The sequence below is a fragment of the Lepisosteus platostomus genome, chromosome 26 (assembly GCF_059453375.1).
Source record: "Lepisosteus platostomus isolate fLepPlt1 chromosome 26, fLepPlt1.hap1, whole genome shotgun sequence".
In the NCBI taxonomy this organism is placed as follows: domain Eukaryota; kingdom Metazoa; phylum Chordata; class Actinopteri; order Semionotiformes; family Lepisosteidae; genus Lepisosteus; species Lepisosteus platostomus.
This window is the reverse complement of record NC_142636.1, coordinates 13,622,397-13,643,585: the sequence shown is the minus strand read 5'-3', so window position 1 is coordinate 13,643,585 and position 21,189 is coordinate 13,622,397. Positions and strand designations below refer to the sequence as shown.

Below are 21,189 nucleotides of genomic sequence, written 5' to 3'. Positions count from 1 at the left end.
GTGAAATGATGGTTCTGGTTGAAGACTCATCTTACCCTGTGTCTCACTGGGGCTTCGGTGTGGAGAGCTCTGGGCTGTGCTTTTGTTAAAGGAATTGTGTTCCTTTCTCTTCTACACACAAAGGACAAACTCAAGACAATTAATTTTCACTGGGGAGTGTTTAATGCATTCAGCAGATAAAACGGTGCAAAGACTACCTCTTGTGAAAGTCAAATCCTTAAATTTACTCCTGTGAATTATTTCATTTCATTGGCATACATTGCAGACCAGAGCCCTTTATTAATTTGATTTTTGACAATATCTTAAGCTTATACAATATGCCTGTTACCTGAATACAGTTTGAGTAGCTGCTACCTTCCAAATTATTTAAGACTAAAACTTTTAAATATCCTCAAACCTGTGCAATTGCAATCAAAGTGGTAACAAATGTATGTGCATAAAAAGCATCCTCTTGGAAAAGAATGCATAGCTTGCATAGGAAAAGAATTTTAGACATTCTCTCATATTGCATAACACAAGTACAACTGTCATTCCTGAGATCATAACTGACTCTTGTCCCGTCTGAAGTGAAAATGTACAGTACAATCACCCATGAGGATCAGCATCAAAACTCTCTATTAAGTATGATCAGTTCTCTGATATGAATTCTCCATAATGAATTAATTGAATATAGTGGGGCTGTTAAATGACAACTTGTGCTTTAATAAAGCTGATCAGCATACACCTGTAACTCTTCTTCAGAATGGAATTTGCTCCTAGAAACCCTTTCGTTAGGTAAAAATTTGCAAAAAGAAAAACCTATTTCCATCATATCTTATGGGGACAATTTACAATTTGTTCCAGACTCCAAAAAATGTCTCCCCTGCTTTTACGGTTTTCACCAAAAAATGATAAAAGAAGTAATTAACATTCGTACTGTGGTTTGTGTTTTTAGTAATAAAAAAATGCTTACCTAGTTAGATATGCAATTTCCCTCACGGGATCAATAAAGTATCTATCTATCTCATAAATCATGCCTTATAAAGTACTGAACAGTAACCACTTTCATTTGCTCTCACAGTTTTCATTTTCTCAACCTCTTTAGGGTTCATTATAAAGTCTAAACGTAGCGAAAGTCTAAAGCCCAAAACTAGCGCACAACTAGCGTCATGAGGTGGACTCTGGTAAAAGGAGGTGCAGGTGTACTGCGGAGGCATCGCTCAGTGTCACTAGGGGAGGCAGGAGCCGTTGCCAGTGTGAGCTGGGAGATCGTACATCTTCACCTCACTGTGGGAGAATGAGCTTTCCTGGGATTCAGTGATGGCGAAGAGTCCCTGCAGCAGGAATGATCTGGCACACAGGTAAGGTCTATGCTGTAAGTCAGATGATTGTCAAAAACTTGCCTGAAACACCCTCAATCAACAATTTCTCATCCCAAGACACAAAATACAAAGCAGGACACCCCAGGGGACAGGCCGCTCCTCCAGTGTGCGGCAGGTGGGGAGAGTCCTGTCAGGAGGCACGTTGGCCTGTCGGAGCTCAGAAGAGGAACCTGACGGAGGCGAGAGGCAGCAGCAGGAGGAAGATGTTCTGCGCGACACGCTTGGCGCTGTTGCACAGGTTCCCCTGACAGCAGCTGTACCCCACACCGAGGTTCTGGGACACCTGCTCACTGACCTGTGCAACACAGGCGTTCCTGCTGACACATCCCTTCAGGACAACCGTCTGTTCACCAACCTTAACTGAAACCAAAGCAGAGAGATTCCTTCAAGAAACAGCACTGAAAGCGCACGAGACATCGCACCCTGCCCCGTCTGAAACTCCCCTTCAGAGCCTTTATCTGCTCAGGAGCGTCTTGGCTTGACTGAGCCAGGTCTGCACCTCAGTGACAAGTCCGTGAGTTCAGGGCAGACAGGTAACCTCCCAGCACATCTCAGCCTGGAGGAAACTGCTGGGAACGCTAGCAGGGTCAGCAGGCAGCAATTCACTGTACCACAAGGATGTTGTTGGGTTGCTAGTTTTAGGGCATAGATAGGCATTGAGATTTTATTAACATTTCTGTTTTAACAAAGCCAGTTTTCTGAAGATGTGTTTGATACCAGGGAAAGCTCTCTCTACCCAAAGGAAATTGTTGCAAAGGGCTGGCCTCTGCTCTAAACTCATCTACGCCCTGTGAGTACCTGTGTATCTATTCCGTGATGGAGGGTGCTGCATGTTGTTTTCTCTCTTTAACAGGTTATTCCAGCTTCATGAGATACAGAACATGAGCTCACCAGTGGTTTCCAGGCAGTGGTCTTCAACCCCCAGACACTGTAGAGTCTTGGTGCAATCCTGTCCTTTACAGGTGAAACACTCCAGCCCATTGGGGGCGCTGTCTCCATAGGCTACAATGACACACATCAAGACAAACCCCGTTACAAGTACAAGACAGATCAGACCTGGGGAGAGGAGCTATTGAGACCTGTGACTAGAGATGCAGCTCAGTCTGTCAGCAGCTCCTCTTGCAGTGCAGGTTGAGTCCGAAAGCCCAGAAAGTAGAGTGGATTCTGGGAGATTAGCCTGTGTGGTTCACTGGGCTGGCAGTCAGAGCACTGCAGAAATGTCAGTTCTCACCCTGAGTCTTGTGTGTTAGGATGCAAACTGTAGCTGTAAATCTAGATGCCTATAATTTGTCTAACTAATCAAATTGGTGTAAAATATATTTTGTGCACAATGTGGAATTTATTTCTGCCTCCTCTGTATGACTTTGTTTCATATTTGAACAGCATTGGAATCAGTTTCAAAATGAGCACAAGGGCAGCTCCAGACAATTAGCTCATTCTTCTGTATGAATTCACAGGCCTGAAGTTCTGTTCACAGGCTGGCTGCCTTTACACATCGTATAGAGATCTGACTGCAGTTTCCTATTATTGACACAGCATGAAGACTCAGTTCCTCAAGCAGAGTCACTCAGATTCACCCAGGTGGAGTCAAGGGTGTGCACGATCACACAACCACACTCACTCACACGTGGCCTCTGGCCCTCTCTCTGTGTGTCTGCGCACAGATCGCGTCTGCCGGCGTTACCTGGGGGAGCTACAGTGTTGCAGAGATCAGTGCTGCAGCATGTCGAGCTGACAGTCGTTCTTGTAGTTCCATAGTTGACCGACACAGATTCTCCACAGCCTTGAGGTTTTGAGCATCCCTTCACGGTAACATCTTTTGTGTTTCCCCCTGCAAGAAATACCACCATCAGAAAATAAGTCTATAAATTTAATTTTAATTCTATAATTTGATTTGTTTTCCTTTGTTTCCCTGTCTTGGTACAGTCACTGAATTTGAAGATGATCATGTTATATATAATGTATGGGCTTGAAGTGCATTTCAAACTGAGAACAGGAGCTTCTTTACACTATGTGTTGTGGGAGTATGGAACAAGCTGCTCAGCCATGCTGTTGAAGCCAATACCCTGGTTTCAGTAAGAGATCCCTGGGTCAGTTATCTACTGACAATCACATGGGCTACATGAAATCAAGCCCATGACTTCCCCACGGTTATGATATTCATAGTCTTTTATTGCTCTGCAAACTGCTTGTGGCGCTTTGTAGTCACACTAACCTTCGCTATTAACGTAATCAAACGTCGTCCACCGTGGTTGAAAAGAAAAGTTGACCCGTATGGGTATCGTCAGTGATTTGTAAGTGACTTACCTGCGGTGACTCGTACGGTTGCCGCAGCACACGTGGTTTCTAAAGCCGGACACTGTTTTGTTGTGTCCACTGAGCCCGCTACGGATTCGAGACATCTGAGAGATGCCACTGTGGAGAAAATAAATTAAAAAACGAAACATCTTGACGTCAAATCATCATTCCTAGAAGACATAACGTATGAATCGAGAGCAGTGGAACGACATTTTGTTTTTGACATAAAAAGTCACGAGTTTTAAAAGAGTAGAAAGTCATGTTTTCCTCATTGCCACTAGTTGCCACGGTGAGTACTTTGTTCTCCATGGCAACCCCTCTCCGCTGTGACGGGGCTGGAACATGAAACGTCACCGTTCCGCAAGGTGTTCTGGGTGATTCCCTGCTGCGGCATCACAGAGGGGCGCTTCGGGCGCGCTCGTGCGCAGATCTAGACACGGGACAGCCGCGCCCTCGCAGGCGTGGTCGGGAACGCGCACAGGGAGGGTGGGAGTACTGGGACGCGGCCGCTGGGTCTTTAATCTAAAGTCCTTTACGTTTGCCAGCAGCCACATCACCCTGCAACTCACACCTGGCAACCCACTGAAGATAAGCAGGTGTGAGCCTGGTCAGTACCTGGATGGGAGACTCCTCGGAAAAACTAAGGCTGCTGCTGGGAGAGGTGTTAGTGGGGCCAGCAGGGGGCGCTCACCCTGCGGTCCATGTGGGTCCTAATGCCCCAGGATAGCGACGGGGACACTATACTGTAAACAGGCTCCGTCCTTCGGATGAGACGTAAAATCGAGGTCCTGGCTCTCTGTGGTCATTAAAAATCCCAGGGCGTTTCTCGAAAAGAGAAGGGGTGTAACCCCGGCGTCCTGGCCAAATTTCCCATTGGCCCGTACCAATTATGGTCTTAATAATCCCCTTCTTAAAAAAAAAAATGGCTTCATCACTCTGCTCTCCTCCCCACTGATAGCTGATGTGTGGGGAGCGTTCTGGCGCACTATGGCTGCCGTCGCATCATCCAGGTGGGGCTGCACACTGGTGGGGGTGGAGGGGATCCCCATGACCTGTAAAGTGCTCTGAGTGGAGTGTCAAGAAAAGCGCTATATAAGTGTAAGCAATTATTATTATTATTTGTTCCGGTTCTTGCAGCGGGCTGTGTTAACTGGAGGAAATCGGGTACAAATACCGTGTTAACTGGAGGAAAATCTCTTAAAAATGTGTTAACTGGAGGAAATCGGGTAAAAATGCAGCAGCGATGTCTTATGTGGGATTCGAATCCACGACCTCATAGCGATAAAAGTCCCAAATCCCACCCACTCGTCCAGGCTCATTGTACAGCCGGCCCTCCGTTAAACATCCTTAGTTCTCTATTTCAATAGAGGCTCTTCTGAGGGTGTGACCGTCCTGCGAAACCGGGTCTCCGGCGTCACGCAACAGAGACACAGCCGGCTGAGCTGAAGGCGACCCCCCCGCCCGGGCGGCTGCGGTCCCTGTTACGCCCCGCTACAGGGGTCTGCGCTCAGCACTGCTGCCTCTCAGCGCTGGGGCGCGGTCTGTGTGGAGTCTGCATGTTCCCTCGTTCTCGCGTGGGTGCTCCGGTGTCCTTTTCCAGTCCAGAGACATGCTGGTGGGTTACCTGGCCCTGGTGTGAAAGTGTGTGTCTGTCCTGTGATGGACGGGTGTCCTGTCATTCCGCAGCTCGCTTTAGACGGAACTAAATATCTGATGCGCGCAGGACTGGCCCAGTGAAAGAGTCATTTTCTGCCTCTGACACCAGTTTTTCTTATTCTGCTCAAACGCTTCAGATTTTCAGAACTTTCACAGCACAGTTGTTCCGGACGTCCGAGAACGGGTCGGTACTTTGCAAAAGAAAATAAAATGTAAGTCGAATAAAAATATGTCATCTTTCGCACCGTTACAAAATTATTTCCTTGACTGTGCATGCTTACTTCTTCTTGTATAAACGAATGGCGTTGAGTCTATAAAAATACGATTATTTCAGAAAACAATGCCTGCAAAATCAAAATCGTACTTTACGGTACGTGCTGCGTTGAATGTAAAACACCTTCCGCTGCGTGCGAGCAATGCAGTTAAAACACAGTCACACGCACCCGTTCACACACATCCACGTTACTGTTGGTTGTGGTTTGAACAAGATCTCCTACCTGTGGAAAACAGCGCGAGGGCGACACCGAGAGTCACGAGCAGCTTCATCTTGCAAGTCTGAGGGAGGAGGAGTGGGGTTGGGGCACGCGAATGGTGTTATATACGCCCCGAGTCGCGGGGGCGGAAATTCAAACAGGTGTGTGAGCTTCGACTTCTGGAGAATCGAAACTTAAAGGTCCCAAAAGGCGATGCTTAACGAGGAAGCTGTTATTTCCTTATGGACAATGAGTTATTACTCTCGGGGTCAGGGTGGGGTGCGCGGCCCGGGACGCCTGGAACTGGTGACTGTCCTGCTCCTGTCCGGAGTACCGCGGAGGGACAGGCGGGAGGGCCCGAAGGAGATCCCCGCCTGAGCCGCACCAGCCCACAGCGAGGCGCCGTCTGCAGGGACCCCCCTAAACCCTTCAGCGCCCTGACGCTGCTTTTGAAAATGCTCCACAGCTCACTCAAAAACTATAGGTGGCACAATTTGAAAGCCTCATGATCTCTTGTCAGAAATTCCTACCGTTACACTGTATTTGCTACTTGAGCTCACTAATATACTCAAAAACTACAGGTAGCAAGAATTGATAGCTGGTCAGTTATCTAAGACTGTAATGAACGTTTGGCGATTTGGATAACAAACAAAACCAAAGAACAATAAGCTGGTTTCGTATAATACGCTTGAAGAAAAGTTTAATTAACATCACAGATGAAATAAAAGTTCAAGAAAAACCACACTAGTAATGAAAAACATAAAATACTAACCTTTGATTAAATATAGACGGAGAAATAGCATGAATTTATGGGCGTGCCGCAAATACGAGAAACAAGCTCGGTCGGAATTTTCGAGAGGTAGATGAAATGTTAGGACATGTTAGGACACCCCTCCACCCTGCGGTGCAGAAAGCAGCACGAGTCTCACTAAACTTTTCCTCTTTCTGGAAGTGTCTCACACTCAGACAGGCAGAAGAAGAAGCCGGATGCAGCTTCAGGACTTCTGAAAAAGATAGTTAAGAATTAGGACTAGAACGAGATTGTTATTATAATCTACATTTTCTGCTGGCATTTAACTTTCAGTTTCGGAACGAAAGCAATTCAACGAAATCCTGTGTTTCAATAGTGCTGCTTGAACAGTTTTGATTGTGACAAATTTGTTTTTTTTTTTCTCCCGGTATCTTGACATTCAGGAACATTCGTGGCACGGGGCAAGCATTTGAAACATAAGGTTTCATGAAGTCAAGTAAATAAAAAATGTGTTGTTGAAGAGGAAGTAGGTGGCATGTCTGAATTCGTTCTTAATGACTTACAAAAACCCTTTGGGCGCACACAGACACAAACAAGCGCCCTCACCCCAGGGCCAGTTTTCCCTGGATCAAATTAACCCACCAGCATGTCTCTGGACTGTGAGAGGAGACCAGAGCACCTGGAGGAGACCCACGCGAACACGGGGGGAACATGCAGAGTCCACACAGACAGCCGCCCAGGGCTCCAGCGCTGCGGGGCAGTAATGCTGACCACTGCGTCACCGTGCCGCCCTGAAGGGTCATTCTTGGTGCTTCATGGCGATCGTCTGTTTAACAGCCTCCGAAGGTAAAAGACCCAGGTCAGCCCAGCCCGGCCGCAGGTTCAGTAGCTCTCGCTTGTCCTGGTAAAAGCGGAGACGTGTGACGGTGCAGCGCAGGTTTTACACGTATGAGCTCTGGCATCGCGTGTGCTTTACTGCTCTACAGCGGAAATCACACGGTCCGTAGTGCAGAAGGGATCAAATATCGAATTGGATAGGATCTGATACTTGACTTTCTGGATATTGGGAACGATGCCCATTTAAATGAGCAAGAAAGACCTCAGGTGGAATTCTGTCCCGGAAACAGATCCTTCCTCTTACTGGAACCCGCCGGCTAGATGCCAAGTTTTTTACTTTTTACAACATGCCCATCCTTTTCCTCGAACTCACCGAGGACGCGAATAAAACAAAGAGGATTCAATATAAGCCTCAGTGTGCGTTATAATAAGCGCTTATTACTGAGAGAGTTCAGAAGGCTGAATTGATGGAAAAACCACAGCAGCACTCCCAGCTCCTGTCCCCTCCAAGCAGGGACAAATTAATTGAATATAGTGGGGCTGTTAAATGACAACTTGAGCTTTAATAAAGCTGATCAGAATACACCTGTACCTCTTTTTCTGAGTGGAATTTGTTCCCAGAAACCCTTTTGTTAGGTGAAAATATGCAAAAAGAAAAACCTATTTCCATCATATCTTATGGGGAAAATTTACAATTTGTTCCAGACTCTAAAAATGTCTCCCCTACTTTTATGATTTTCACCAAAAAATGATAAAAGAAGCAAATAACATTCGTACTGTGGTTTGTGTTTTTAGTAATAAAAAACCACTTACCTAGTTAGACATCATAAATCATACCTTATAAAGTACTGAACAGTAACCACTTTCATTTGCTCTCACAGTTCTCATTTTCTCAACCTCTTTAGGGTCCATGATAAAGTCTAAACGTAGCGAAAGTCTAAAGCCCAAAACTAGCGCACAACTAGCGTCATGAGGTGGACTCTGGTAAAAGGAGGTGCAGGTGTACTGCAGAGGCATCGCTCAGTGTCACTAGGGGAGGCAGGAGCCGTTGCCAGTGTGAGCTGGGAGATCGTACATCTTCACCTCACTGTGGGAGAATGAGCTTTCCTGGGATTCAGTGATGGCGAAGAGTCCCTGCAGCAGGAATGATCTGGCACACAGGTAAGGTCTATGCTGTAAGTCAGATGATAGTCAAAAACTTGCCTGAAACACCCTCAATCAACGATTTCACATCCCAAGACACAAAATACAAAGCAGGACACCCCAGGGGACAGGCCGCTCCTCCAGTGTGCGGCAGGTGGGGAGAGTCCTGTCAGGAGGCACGTTGGCGTGTCGGAGCTCAGAAGAGGAACCTGAATGAGACGAGAGGCAGCAGCAGGAGGAAGATGTTCTGTGCGACACGCTTGGCGCTGTTGCACAGGTTCCCCTGACAGCAGCTGTACCCCACACTGAGGTACTGGGACAGCTGCTCACTGCCCTCTCCAATACAGGCGTTCCTGCTGACACATCCCTTCAGGACAAGCTTCTGTTCACCAACCTTAGCTGAAACCAGAGCAGAGAGTTTTCTTCAAGAAACAGCACTGAAAGCGCACGAGACATCGCACCCTGCCCCTTCTGAAACTCCACTTCAGAGCCTTTATCTGCTCAGGATTGTCTTGGCTTGACTGAGCCAGGTCTGCACCTCAGTGACAAGTCCGTGAGTTCAGGGCAGACAGGTACCCTCCCAGCACATCTCAGCCTGGAGGAAACTGCTGGGAACGCCAGCAGGGTCAGCAGGCAGCAATCCACTGTACCACAAGGATGTTGTTGGGTTGTAAGTTTTAGAGCCTAGATAGGCATTAGGATTTTATTAACATTTCTGTTTTAACAAAGCCAGTTTTCTGAAGATGTGTTTGATACCAGGGAAAGCTCTCTCTACCCAAAGGAAATTGTTACCAAGGGCTGGCCTCTGCTCTAAACTCATCTACGCCCTGTGAGTACCTGTGTATCTATTCCGTGATGGAGGGTGCTGCATGTTGTTTTCTCTCTTTAACAGGTTATTCCAGCTTTGTGAGATACAGAACATGAGCTTACCAGAGGATTCCATGCAGCGGTCTTCAACCCACAGACACTGTAGAGTCTTGGTGCAATCCTGTCCTTCACAGGTGAAACACTCCAGCCCACTGGGGGCGCTGTCTCCATAGGCTACAATGACACACATCAAGACAAACCCCGTTACAAGTACAAGACAGATCAGACCTGGGGAGAGGAGCTATTGAGACCTGTGACTAGAGATGCAGCTCAGTCTGTCAGCAGCTCCTCTTGCAGTGCAGGTTGAGTCCGAAAGCCCAGAAAGTAGAGTGGATTCTGGGAGATTAGCCTGTGTGGTTCACTGGGCTGGCAGTCAGAGCAGTGCAGAAATGTCAGTTCTCACCCTGAGTCTTGTGTGTTAGGATGCAAACTGTAGTGGTAAATCTAGATGCCTATAATTTGTCTAACTAATCAAATAGGTGTAAAATATATTTTGTGCACAATGTGGAATTTATTTCTACCTCCTCTGTATGACTTTGTTTCATATTTGAACAGCATTGGAATCAGTTTCAAAATGAGCACAAGGGCAGCTCCAGACAATTAGCTCATTCTTCTGTATGAATTCACAGGCCTGAAGTTCTGTGCACAGGCTGGCTGCCTTTACACATCGTATAGAGATCTGACTGCAGTTTCCTATTATTGTCACAGCATGAAGACTCAGTTCCTCAAGCAGAGTCACTCAGATTCACCCAGGTGGAGTCAAGGGTGTGCACGATCACACAACCACACTCACTCACTCGTGGCCTCTGGCCCTCTCGCTGTGTGTCTGCGCACAGATTGCGTCTGCCGGCGTTACCTGGGGGAGCTACAGTGTTGCAGAGATCAGTGCTGCAGCATGTCGAGTTGATGGCCGTTCTTGAAGTTCCATAGTTGATCGACACAGATTGACCACAGCCTTGAGGTTTTGAGCATCTCTTCACGGTAACATCTTGTGTGTTTCCCCCTGCAAGAAATACCACAATCAGAAAATCAGTCTATAAATTTAATTTTAATCCTATAATCTGATTTGTTTTCCTTTGTTTCCCTGTCTTGGTACAGTCACTGAATTTGAAGATGATCATGTTATATATAATGTATGGGCTGGAAGTGCATTTCAAAATGAGAACAGGAGGTTCTTTACACTATGTGTTGTGGGAGTATGGAACAAGCTGCTCAGCCATGCTGTTGAAGCCAATACCCTGGTTTCTGTATGAGATCCCTGGGTCAGTTATCTACTGACAATCACATGGGCTACATGAAATCAAGCCCATGACTTCCCCGTGAATGACTTCCACTCATGAGTAACCTTTATCCGATTATTTGTAGATATTATATACTATATGTAAACATTTCTGGATTGAAACCTTCAATTTTCTGCTCTAAATACAGTGTTTCCCATCATTCCCTGTCTACGTTCAATAAAATGTTCATTTTGGAAGTGTTTAAAACATTTGTCAGCAATGCAGTGGAATAGAGCAATACGAATATAGAGTTCAATTACATCTTCATCAAAAGACTTTTTGCTTTCAGTTCTAAAGTTGACGCAGAAGTCAACAGTGTTAATTACACAAGGAGACTGTAAATTGCAGTAATTTCATATCGCCAGCGTGACTCCCGGGTCCTTTGTGTATTTCGTTACCTCCACGGTAGTCATGAACGTGGTTATGATATTCATAGTCTTTTATTGCTCTGCAAACTGCTTGTGGCGCTTTGTAGTCACACTAACCTTCGCTATAAACGTAATCAAACGTCGTCCACCGTGGTTGAAAAGAAAACTTGACCCGTATGGGTATCGTCAGTGATTTATGGGTATCGTGAAGTGACTTACCTGTGGTGACTCGTACGGTTTCCGCAGCACACGTGGTTTCTGAATCCTGACACTGTGTTTGTGTCTCCGGTGAGCCGTATGCGGATTTGAAACATTTGAGAGATGCCACTGTGGAGAAAATAAATTAAAAAACTAAACATCTTGACGTCAAAACATCATACCTAGAAGACATAAAGTACGAATCGAGAGCAGTGGAACGACATTTTGTTTTTTTTTAAAGTCATGAGTTTTAAAAGAGTAAAAAGTTACGTTTTCCTCATTGCCACTAGTTGCCACGGTGAGTACTTTGTTCTCCATGGCAACCCCTCTCCGCTGTGACGGGGCTGGAACATGAAACGTCACCGTTCCGCAAGGTGTTCTGGGTGATTCCCTGCTGCGGCATCACAGCTCGTGCGCAGATCTAGCCACGGGACAGCCGCGCCCTCGCAGGCGTGGTCGGGAACGCGCACAGGGAGGGTGGGAGTACTGGGACGCGGCCGCTGGGTCTTTAATCTAAAGTCCTTTACATTTGCCAGCAGCCACATCACCCTGCAACTCACACCTGGCAACCCACTGAAGATAAGCAGGTGTGAGCCTGGTCAGTACCTGGATGGGTGTGTGTGTTACTGTCCTGTGATGGACGGGTGTCCTGTCCAGGGTGTGTCCTGTCTTGCCGGTTAGGAATCATCGAAGCGCCATGTTTTTGCTTGGAAAGACGAACTGTAATGGGACTTTTGGTCTTAAAAATATAAGGTCTACTGTGCGCTAAACGTAAAAAACACGCGCTTTTCCTCACCTGGGTCAAATATAATATTCATTCGGCAGCTCGCTTTAGACGGAAATAAAAATCTGATGCGCGCAGGACTGGCCCAGTGAAAGAGTCATTTTCTGCATCACCAGCCTCTGACACCAGTTTTTCTTATTCTGCTCAAACGCTTCAGATTTTAAGAACTTTCACAGCACAGTTGTTCCGGAGGTCCGAGAACGGGTCGGTACTTTGCAAAAGAAAAATGTAAGTCGAAGAAAAATATGTCATCTTTCGCACCGTTACAATATTATTTCCTTGACTGTGCATGATTATTTCTTCTTGTATAAACGAATGGCGTTGAGTCTATAAAAACACGATTATTTCAGAAAACAATGCCTGCAAAATCAAAATCGTACTTTACGGTACGTGCTGCGTTGAATGTAAAACACCTTCCGCTGCGTGCGAGCAATGCAGTTCAACCACAGTCACACGCACCCGTTCACACACATCCACGTTACTGGTGGCTGTGGTTTGAACAAGATCTCCTACCTGTGGAAAACAGCGCGAGGGCGACACCGAGAGTCACGAGCAGCTTCATCTTGCGAGTCTGAGGGAGGAGGAGTGGGGTTGGGGCACGCGAAGGGTCTTATATACGCCCCGAGTCGCGGGGGCGGAAATTCAAACAGATGTGTTTCCTGGAGAATAGAAACTTAGAGGTCCCAAAAGGCGATGCTTAACGAGGAAGCTGTTATTTTCTTATGAGCAATGAGTTATTACTCTCGGGGTCAGGGTGGGGTGCGCGGCCCGGGACGCCTGGAACTGGTGACTGTCCTGCTCCTGTCCGGAGTACCGCGGAGGGACAGGCGGGAGGGCCCGAAGGAGATCCCCGCCTGAGCCGCACCAGCCCACAGCGAGGCGCCGTCTGCAGGGACCCCCCTAAACCCTTCAGCGCCCTGACGCTGCTTTTGAAAATGCTCCACAGCTCACTCAAAAACTATAGGTGGCACAATTTGAAAGCCTCATGATCTCTTGTCAGAAATTCCTACCGTTACAATGTATTTGCTACTTGAGCTCACTAATATACTCAAAAACTACAGGTAGCAAGATTTGATAGCTGGTCAGTTATCTAAGACTGTAATGAACGTTTGGCGATTTGGATAACAAACAAAACCAAAGAACAATAAGCTGGTTTCGTATAATACGCTTGAAGAAAAGTTTAATTAACATCACAGATGAAATAAAAGTTCAAGAAAAACCACACTAGTAATGAAAAACACAAAATACTAACCTTTGATTAAATATAGACGGAGAAATAGCATGAATTTATGGGCGTGCCGCAAATACGAGAAACAAGCTCGGTCGGAATTTTCGAGAGGTAGATGAAATGTTAGGACATGTTAGGACACCCCTCCACCCCGCGGTGCAGAAAGCAGCACGAGTCTCACTAAACTTTTCCTCTTTCTGGAAGTGTCTCACACTCAGAGAGGCAGAAGAAGAAGCCGGATGCAGCTTCAGGACTTCTGAAAAAGATAGTTAAGAATTAGGACTAGAACGAGATTGTTATTATAATCTACATTTTCTGCTGGCATTCACGAGTCTTGAATTTAACTTTCAGTTTCGGAACGAAAGCAATTCAACGAAATCCTGTGTTTCAATAGTGCTGCTTGAACAGTTTTGATTGTGACAAATTTGTTTTTTTTTTCTCCCGGTATCTTGACATTCAGGAACATTCGTGGCACGGGGCAAGCATTTGAAACATAAGATTTCATGAAGTCAAGTAAATAAAAAATGTGTTGTTGAAGAGGAAGTAGGTGGCATGTCTGAATTCGTTCTTAATGACTCACAAAATCCCTTTGGGCGCACACAGACACAAACAAGCGCCCTCACCCCAGGGCCAGTTTTCCCTGGATCAAATTAACCCACCAGCATGTCTCTGGACTGTGAGAGGAGACCAGAGCACCTGGAGGAGACCCACGCGAACACGGGGGGAACATGCAGAGTCCACACAGACAGCCGCCCAGGGCTCCAGCGCTGCGGGGCAGTAATGCTGACCACTGCGTCACCGTGCCGCCCTAAAGGGTCATTCTTGGTGCTTCATGGCGATCGTCTGTTTAACAGCCTCCGAAGGTAAAAGACCCAGGTCAGCCCAGCCCGGCCGCAGGTTCAGTAGCTCTCGCTTGTCCTGGTAAAAGCGGAGATGTGTGACGGTGCAGCGCAGGTTTTACACGTATGAGCTCTGGCATCGCGTGTGCTTTACTGCTCTACAGCGGAAATCACACGGTCCGTAGTGCGGAAGGGATCAAATATCGAATTGGATAGGATCTGATACTTGACTTTCTGGATATTGGGAACGATGCCCATTTAAATGAGCAAGAAAGACATCAGGAGAGATTCTGTCCCGGAAAACAGATCCCTCCTCTTACCGGAATCCGCCGGCTAGATGCCAGTTCTTTCTTCAGAAATAAATACAATTTACCCACCTGGATAATGCGCGGATTAAGCAATTAGGATTCACCAAAAGCCTCCGTGTGCGTTATAATGAGCACTTATTACAGAGAGAGAGGCTGAAGTGAATGTGGTCGAGTTCTCTGCACTTAGAGATGAATCATTTATTTTCCAAACCATACCGCGAAATGATTACATACTTTCTACAATTCCTGCCAACTATTTGGGTGCATCTTTCTTATTGTATTAGACGGCTCTAACCAAATGCATTTGTCTACGTACTGTAGCAGAAAACCCACGTTTTAGTTCTAGGTTTCAGTCGTGGGAAAAAACAAACTCTGAGCTTTTTCTACCTCCACCTGACAGACGACTATTGCTCTTTGAACTGGTGAGTTGTGATCACCCAGATCACCACCGTGACCACCCAGATCACCACCGTGACCACCCAGATCACCACCGTGACCACCCAGACACCGACCACCCAGATCACCACCGTGACCACCCAGACACCGACCACCCAGATCACCACCGTGACCACCCAGACACCGATCACCCAGATCACCACCGTGACCACCCAGACACCGACCACCCAGATCACCACCGTGACCACCCAGGTCACCACCGTGACCACCCAGACACCGACACCCAGATCACCACCGTGACCACCCAGACACCGACCACCCAGATCACCACCGTGACCATCCAGACACCGACCACCCAGATCACCACCGTGACCACCCAGACACCGACCACCCAGATCACCACCGTGACCACCCAGACACCGACCACCCAGATCACCACCGTGACCACCCAGACACCGACCACCCAGATCACCACCGTGACCACCCAGACACCGACCACCCAGATCACCACCGTGACCACCCAGACACCGACCACCCAGATCACCACCGTGACCACCCAGACACCGACCACCCAGATCACCACCGTGACCACCCAGACACCGACCACCCAGATCACCACCGTGACCACCTAGACATCGACCACTCAGATCACCACCGTGACCACCCAGACACCGATCACCCAGATCACCACCGTGACCACCCAGACACCGACCACCCAGATCACCACCGTGACCACCCAGACACCGATCACCCAGATCACCACCGTGACCACCCAGATCACCACCGTGACCACCCAGACACCGATCACCCAGATCACCACCGTGACCACCCAGACACCGACCACCCAGATCACCACCGTGACCACCCAGGTCACCACCGTGACCATCCAGACACCGACCACCCAGATCACCACCGTGACCACCCAGACACCGACCACCCAGATCACCACCGTGACCACCCAGACACCGACCACCACCGTGACCATCCAGACACCGACCACCCAGATCACCACCGTGACCACCCAGACACCGACCACCCAGATCACCACCGTGACCACCTAGACATCGACCACTCAGATCACCACCGTGACCACCCAGACACCGACCACCCAGATCACCACCGTGACCACTCAGACACTGATCACCCAGATCACCACCGTGACCACCCAGACACCGATCACCCAGATCACCACCGTGACCACCCAGACACCGACCACCCAGATCACCACCGTGACCACCCAGACACCGACCACCCAGATCACCACCGTGACCACCCAGACACCGACCACCACCGTGACCATCCAGACACCGATCACCCAGATCACCACCGTGACCACCCAGACACCGACCACCCAAATCACCACCGTGACCACCCAGGTCACCACCGTGACCATCCAAACACCGACCACCCAGATCACCACCGTGACCACCCAGACACCGACCACCCAGATCACCACCGTGACCACCCAGACACCGACCACCCAGATCACCACCGTGACCACCCAGACACCGACCACCCAGATCACCACCGTGACCACCCAGACACCGATCACCCAGATCACCACCGTGACCACCCAGACACCGATCACCCAGATCACCACCGTGACCACCCAGACACCGACCACCCAGATCACCACCGTGACCACCCAGACACCGACCACCCAGATCACCACCGTGACCACCTAGACATCGACCACTCAGATCACCACCGTGACCACCCAGACACCGATCACCCAGATCACCACCGTGACCACCCAGACACCGACCACCCAGATCACCACCGTGACCACCCAGACACCGATCACCCAGATCACCACCGTGACCACCCAGATCACCACCGTGACCACCCAGACACCGATCACCCAGATCACCACCGTGACCACCCAGACACCGACCACCCAGATCACCACCGTGACCACCCAGGTCACCACCGTGACCATCCAGACACCGACCACCCAGATCACCACCGTGACCACCCAGACACCGACCACCCAGATCACCACCGTGACCACCCAGACACCGACCACCACCGTGACCATCCAGACACCGACCACCCAGATCACCACCGTGACCACCCAGACACCGACCACCCAGATCACCACCGTGACCACCTAGACATCGACCACTCAGATCACCACCGTGACCACCCAGACACCGACCACCCAGATCACCACCGTGACCACTCAGACACTGATCACCCAGATCACCACCGTGACCACCCAGACACCGATCACCCAGATCACCACCGTGACCACCCAGACACCGACCACCCAGATCACCACCGTGACCACCCAGACACCGACCACCCAGATCACCACCGTGACCACCCAGACGCCGACCACCACCGTGACCATCCAGACACCGATCACCCAGATCACCACCGTGACCACCCAGACACCGACCACCCAAATCACCACCGTGACCACCCAGGTCACCACCGTGACCATCCAAACACCGACCACCCAGATCACCACCGTGACCACCCAGACACCGACCACCCAGATCACCACCGTGACCACCCAGACACCGACCACCCAGATCACCACCGTGACCACCCAGACACCGACCACCCAGATCACCACCGTGACCACCCAGACACCGACCACCCAGATCACCACCGTGACCACCCAGACACCGATCACCCAGATCACCACCGTGACCACCCAGATCATCACCGTGACCACCCAGACACCGACCACCCAGATCACCACCGTGACCACCCAGATCACCACCGTGACCACCCAGACACCGACCACCCAGATCACCACCGTGACCACCCAGACACCGACCACCCAGATCACCACGTGACCACCCAGACACCGATCACCCAGATCACCACCGTGACCATCCAGACACCGACCACCCAGATCACCACCGTGACCACCCAGACACCGACCACCCAGATCACCACCGTGACCACCCAGACACCGACCAACCAGATCACCACCGTGACCACCCAGATCACCACCGTGACCACCCAGACACCGACACCCAGATCACCACCGTGACCACCCAGACACCGACCACCCAGATCACCACCGTGACCATCCAGACACCGACCACCCAGATCACCACCGTGACCATCCAGACACCGACCACCCAGATCACCACCGTGACCACCCAGATCACCACCGTGACCACCCAGACACCGACCACCCAGATCACCACCGTGACCACCCAGACACCGACCACCCAGATCACCACCGTGACCACCCAGACACCGATCACCCAGATCACCACCGTGACCACCCAGACACCGACCACCCAGATCACCACCGTGACCACCCAGACACCGACCACCCAGATCACCACCGTGACCACCCAGACACCGACCACCCAGATCACCACCAAAACCACTCAGACACCGATCACTCAGATCACCACCGTGACCACCCAGACACCGACCACCCAGATCACCACCGTGACCATCCAGACACTGACCACCCAGATCACCACCGTGACCATCCAGACACTGACCACCCAGATCACCACCGTGACCACCCAGACACCGATCACCCAGATCACCACCGTGACCACCCAGACACCGACCACCCAGATCACCACCGTGACCACCCAGACACCGATCACCCAGATCACCACCGTGACCACCCAGATCATCACCGTGACCACCCAGACACCGACCACCCAGATCACCACCGTGACCACCCTGACACCGACCACCCAGATCACCACCGTGACCACCCAGATCACCACCGTGACCACCCAGACACCGACCACCCAGATCACCACCGTGACCACCCAGACACCGATCACCCAGATCACCACCGTGACCACCCAGACACCGACCACCCAGATCACCACCGTGACCACCCAGACACCGACCACCCAGATCACCACCGTGACCACCCAGACACCGACCACCCAGATCACCACCGTGACCACCCAGACATCGACCACTCAGATCACCACCGTGACCACCCAGACACCGACCACCCAGACACCGACCACCCAGATCACCACCGTGACCACCCAGATCACCACCGTGACCATCCAGACACCGACCACCCAGATCACCACCGTGACCACCCAGACACTGACCACCACCGTGACCATCCAGACACCGATCACCCAGATCACCACCGTGACCACCCAGACACTGACCACCCAGATCACCACCGTGACCACTCAGACACCGATCACCCAGATCACCACCGTGACCACCCAGACACCGATCACCCAGATCACCACCGTGACCACCCAGACACCGACCACCCAGATCACCACCGTGACCACCCAGACACCGATCACCCAGATCACCACCGTGACCACCCAGACACCGATCACCCAGATCACCACCGTGACCACCCAGACACCGACCAACCAGATCACCACCGTGACCACCCAGGTCACCACCGTGACCATCCAGACACCGACCACCCAGATCACCACCGTGACCACCCAGACACCGACCACCACCGTGACCATCCAGACACCGATCACCCAGATCACCACCGTGACCACCCAGACACCGATCACCCAGATCACCACCGTGACCACCCAGACACTGACCACCCAGATCACCACCGTGACCACCCAGACACCGACCACCCAGATCACCACCGTGACCACCCAGACACCGATCACCCAGATCACCACCGTGACCACCCAGACACTGACCACCCAGATCACCACCGTGACCACCCAGACACCGACCACCCAGATCACCACCGTGACCACTCAGACACTGATCACTCAGATCACCACCGTGACCACCCAGACACCGACCACCCAGATCACCACCGTGACCACTCAGACACCGATCACTCAGATCACCACCGTGACCACCCAGACACCGACCACCCAGATCACCACCGTGACCATCCAGACACCGACCACCCAGATCACCACCGTGACCACCCAGACACCGATCACCCAGATCACCACCGTGACCACCCAGACACCGACCACCCAGATCACCACCGTGACCACCCAGGTCACCACCGTGACCATCCAGACACCGACCACCCAGATCACCACCGTGACCACCCAGACACCGATCACCCAGATCACCACCGTGACCACCCAGACACCGACCACCCAGATCACCACCGTGACCATCCAGACACCGACCACCCAGATCACCACCGTGACCATCCAGACACCGACCACCCAGATCACCACCGTGACCACCCAGACACCGACCACCCAGATCACCACCGTGACCACCCAGACACCGACCACCACCGTGACCACCCAGACACCGATCACCCAGATCACCACCGTGACCACCCAGACACCGATCACCCAGATCACCACCGTGACCATCCAGACACCGACCACCCAGATCACCACCGTGACCACCCAGACACCGATCACCCAGATCACCACCGTGACCACCCAGACACCGATCACCCAGATCACCACCGTGACCATCCAGACACTGACCACCCAGATCACCACCGTGACCACCCAGACACCGATCACCCAGATCACCACCGTGACCACCCAGACACTGACCACCCAGATAAATAAAAACAGCGCAGGCTTTTTTGGGATACCGAGGTCCGTGTAGCTCCAGTTCTCGTGTGCGTGTATCCCCCGTGGATACGTCCTGTTTTCTCTCGTGCTCTTCTTAAGGTGCTCACAGAGAGACCTGATCGGGTTTGTCTGAAGATGAAAACCGGTTATGATGGGATCTGTCCGGGTCGCGTGGGTGAGGGGAAAGATACTCCGCCTGATGACTACAGTACTGAGATTTATGGAAGCCCGTTTCCGCCAGGGAGTACAAAAAAAAACGCGCTATGGTATCTCGCAATTGCGACATGTAAAGTGTAAAGTAAAGTTGTAATTCTGAATTGTTGAGCCGCAGTTCTGAGTTTGGAAGTCGCAATTGCGAGATACCATAGCGAGTGTTGTTTTTAAGTCCCTGGCGGAAACGGGCTTCCGCCGAGCTCTCCTCACTAACCTGACTGACAGCCGCTTATCAGGTACAAGCGCCCACCTGTTATTTCATTAAAACGCGGCAGTATCGTTTACTTTCTGCTTGTCTCCACTTTCTTTAAGTTTCCATTTCCCTGGTTTACTCTTTTATAACACACGGCATGCTTATTTCGTCGGGTGACGAAAAGTCACAAATACTGTTACTTATGCAGATATACATGTCGCATTTTCGGTACTCCGAAATTAGAAACAAACGCCAAAAACAAATTGAGCAATCAGCAGGAAGTCACCAGAGCCAGTTCTACACGTGTGGGTGACAGAATTCTGTCTAAATTGCGCGGAATTCCTCCCCTGAGGTCAGATACACACGGTAAAGTGTTCAGGCGGCTTCACGGAGTCCCGCCTCAGACTGGAAGCAGATTCTAATGAGACGCCAAGAACAATCCGGGTCTCTGTGTGTAACTGATTGTGTTGATGGAGCGGTAGTGTGACCAGGTGTGTG

The 21,189-nt window shown here is 50.5% G+C and overlaps 2 protein-coding genes across 5 annotated transcripts; both read right to left on the bottom strand.

Annotated features, from left to right (window-relative positions):
* Positions 1 to 139: 139 nt before the first annotated feature.
* Positions 140 to 12,211, bottom strand: LOC148640251 (urokinase plasminogen activator surface receptor-like). 3 transcript variants are annotated; one of them, XM_088621017.1, is made up of 5 exons: positions 12,029 to 12,211; positions 3,669 to 3,776; positions 3,046 to 3,192; positions 2,253 to 2,363; positions 140 to 1,721 (listed from the first exon to the last, which is right to left on the bottom strand). In XM_088621017.1, exons 1-5 carry the CDS (start codon positions 12,048 to 12,050, stop codon positions 1,519 to 1,521), a joined length of 591 nt encoding a protein of 196 aa, XP_088477143.1. In that variant the 5' UTR covers positions 12,051 to 12,211; the 3' UTR covers positions 140 to 1,518. The 3 variants fall into 3 exon arrangements, with proteins under 3 accessions (XP_088477143.1, XP_088477142.1, XP_088477140.1); XM_088621016.1 differs by lacking the exon at positions 12,029 to 12,211 and adding an exon at positions 6,561 to 7,783; XM_088621014.1 differs by lacking the exon at positions 12,029 to 12,211 and adding an exon at positions 5,813 to 5,969.
* Positions 7,920 to 14,806, bottom strand: LOC148640250 (urokinase plasminogen activator surface receptor-like). 2 transcript variants are annotated; one of them, XM_088621023.1, is made up of 5 exons: positions 13,269 to 14,806; positions 11,254 to 11,361; positions 10,243 to 10,389; positions 9,450 to 9,560; positions 7,920 to 8,918 (listed from the first exon to the last, which is right to left on the bottom strand). In XM_088621023.1, exons 1-5 carry the CDS (start codon positions 13,297 to 13,299, stop codon positions 8,716 to 8,718), a joined length of 600 nt encoding a protein of 199 aa, XP_088477149.1. In that variant the 5' UTR covers positions 13,300 to 14,806; the 3' UTR covers positions 7,920 to 8,715. The 2 variants fall into 2 exon arrangements, with proteins under 2 accessions (XP_088477149.1, XP_088477148.1); XM_088621022.1 differs by lacking the exon at positions 13,269 to 14,806 and adding an exon at positions 12,530 to 12,858.
* Between the last annotated feature and the right edge of the window lie 6,383 nt (positions 14,807 to 21,189).

Bases quoted from the DNA above. Each gene is read 5' to 3' on its own strand.
- LOC148640250 (XM_088621022.1), bottom strand. From the start codon at position 12,578: ATGAAGCTGCTCGTGACTCTCGGTGTCGCCCTCGCGCTGTTTTCCACA. The intron at 10,390-11,253 runs GTAAGTCACTTC...TATTTCTTGCAG, and splicing joins AACCGTACGAGTCACCACAG to GGGGAAACACACAAGATGTT. The intron at 9,561-10,242 runs GTAACGCCGGCA...GTGTCATTGTAG, and splicing joins CAACACTGTAGCTCCCCCAG to CCTATGGAGACAGCGCCCCC.
- LOC148640251 (XM_088621014.1), bottom strand. From the start codon at position 5,861: ATGAAGCTGCTCGTGACTCTCGGTGTCGCCCTCGCGCTGTTTTCCACA. The intron at 3,777-5,812 runs GTAGGAGATCTT...TTTTCTCCACAG, and splicing joins CCTCGCGCTGTTTTCCACAG to TGGCATCTCTCAGATGTCTC. The intron at 3,193-3,668 runs GTAAGTCACTTA...TATTTCTTGCAG, and splicing joins AACCGTACGAGTCACCGCAG to GGGGAAACACAAAAGATGTT.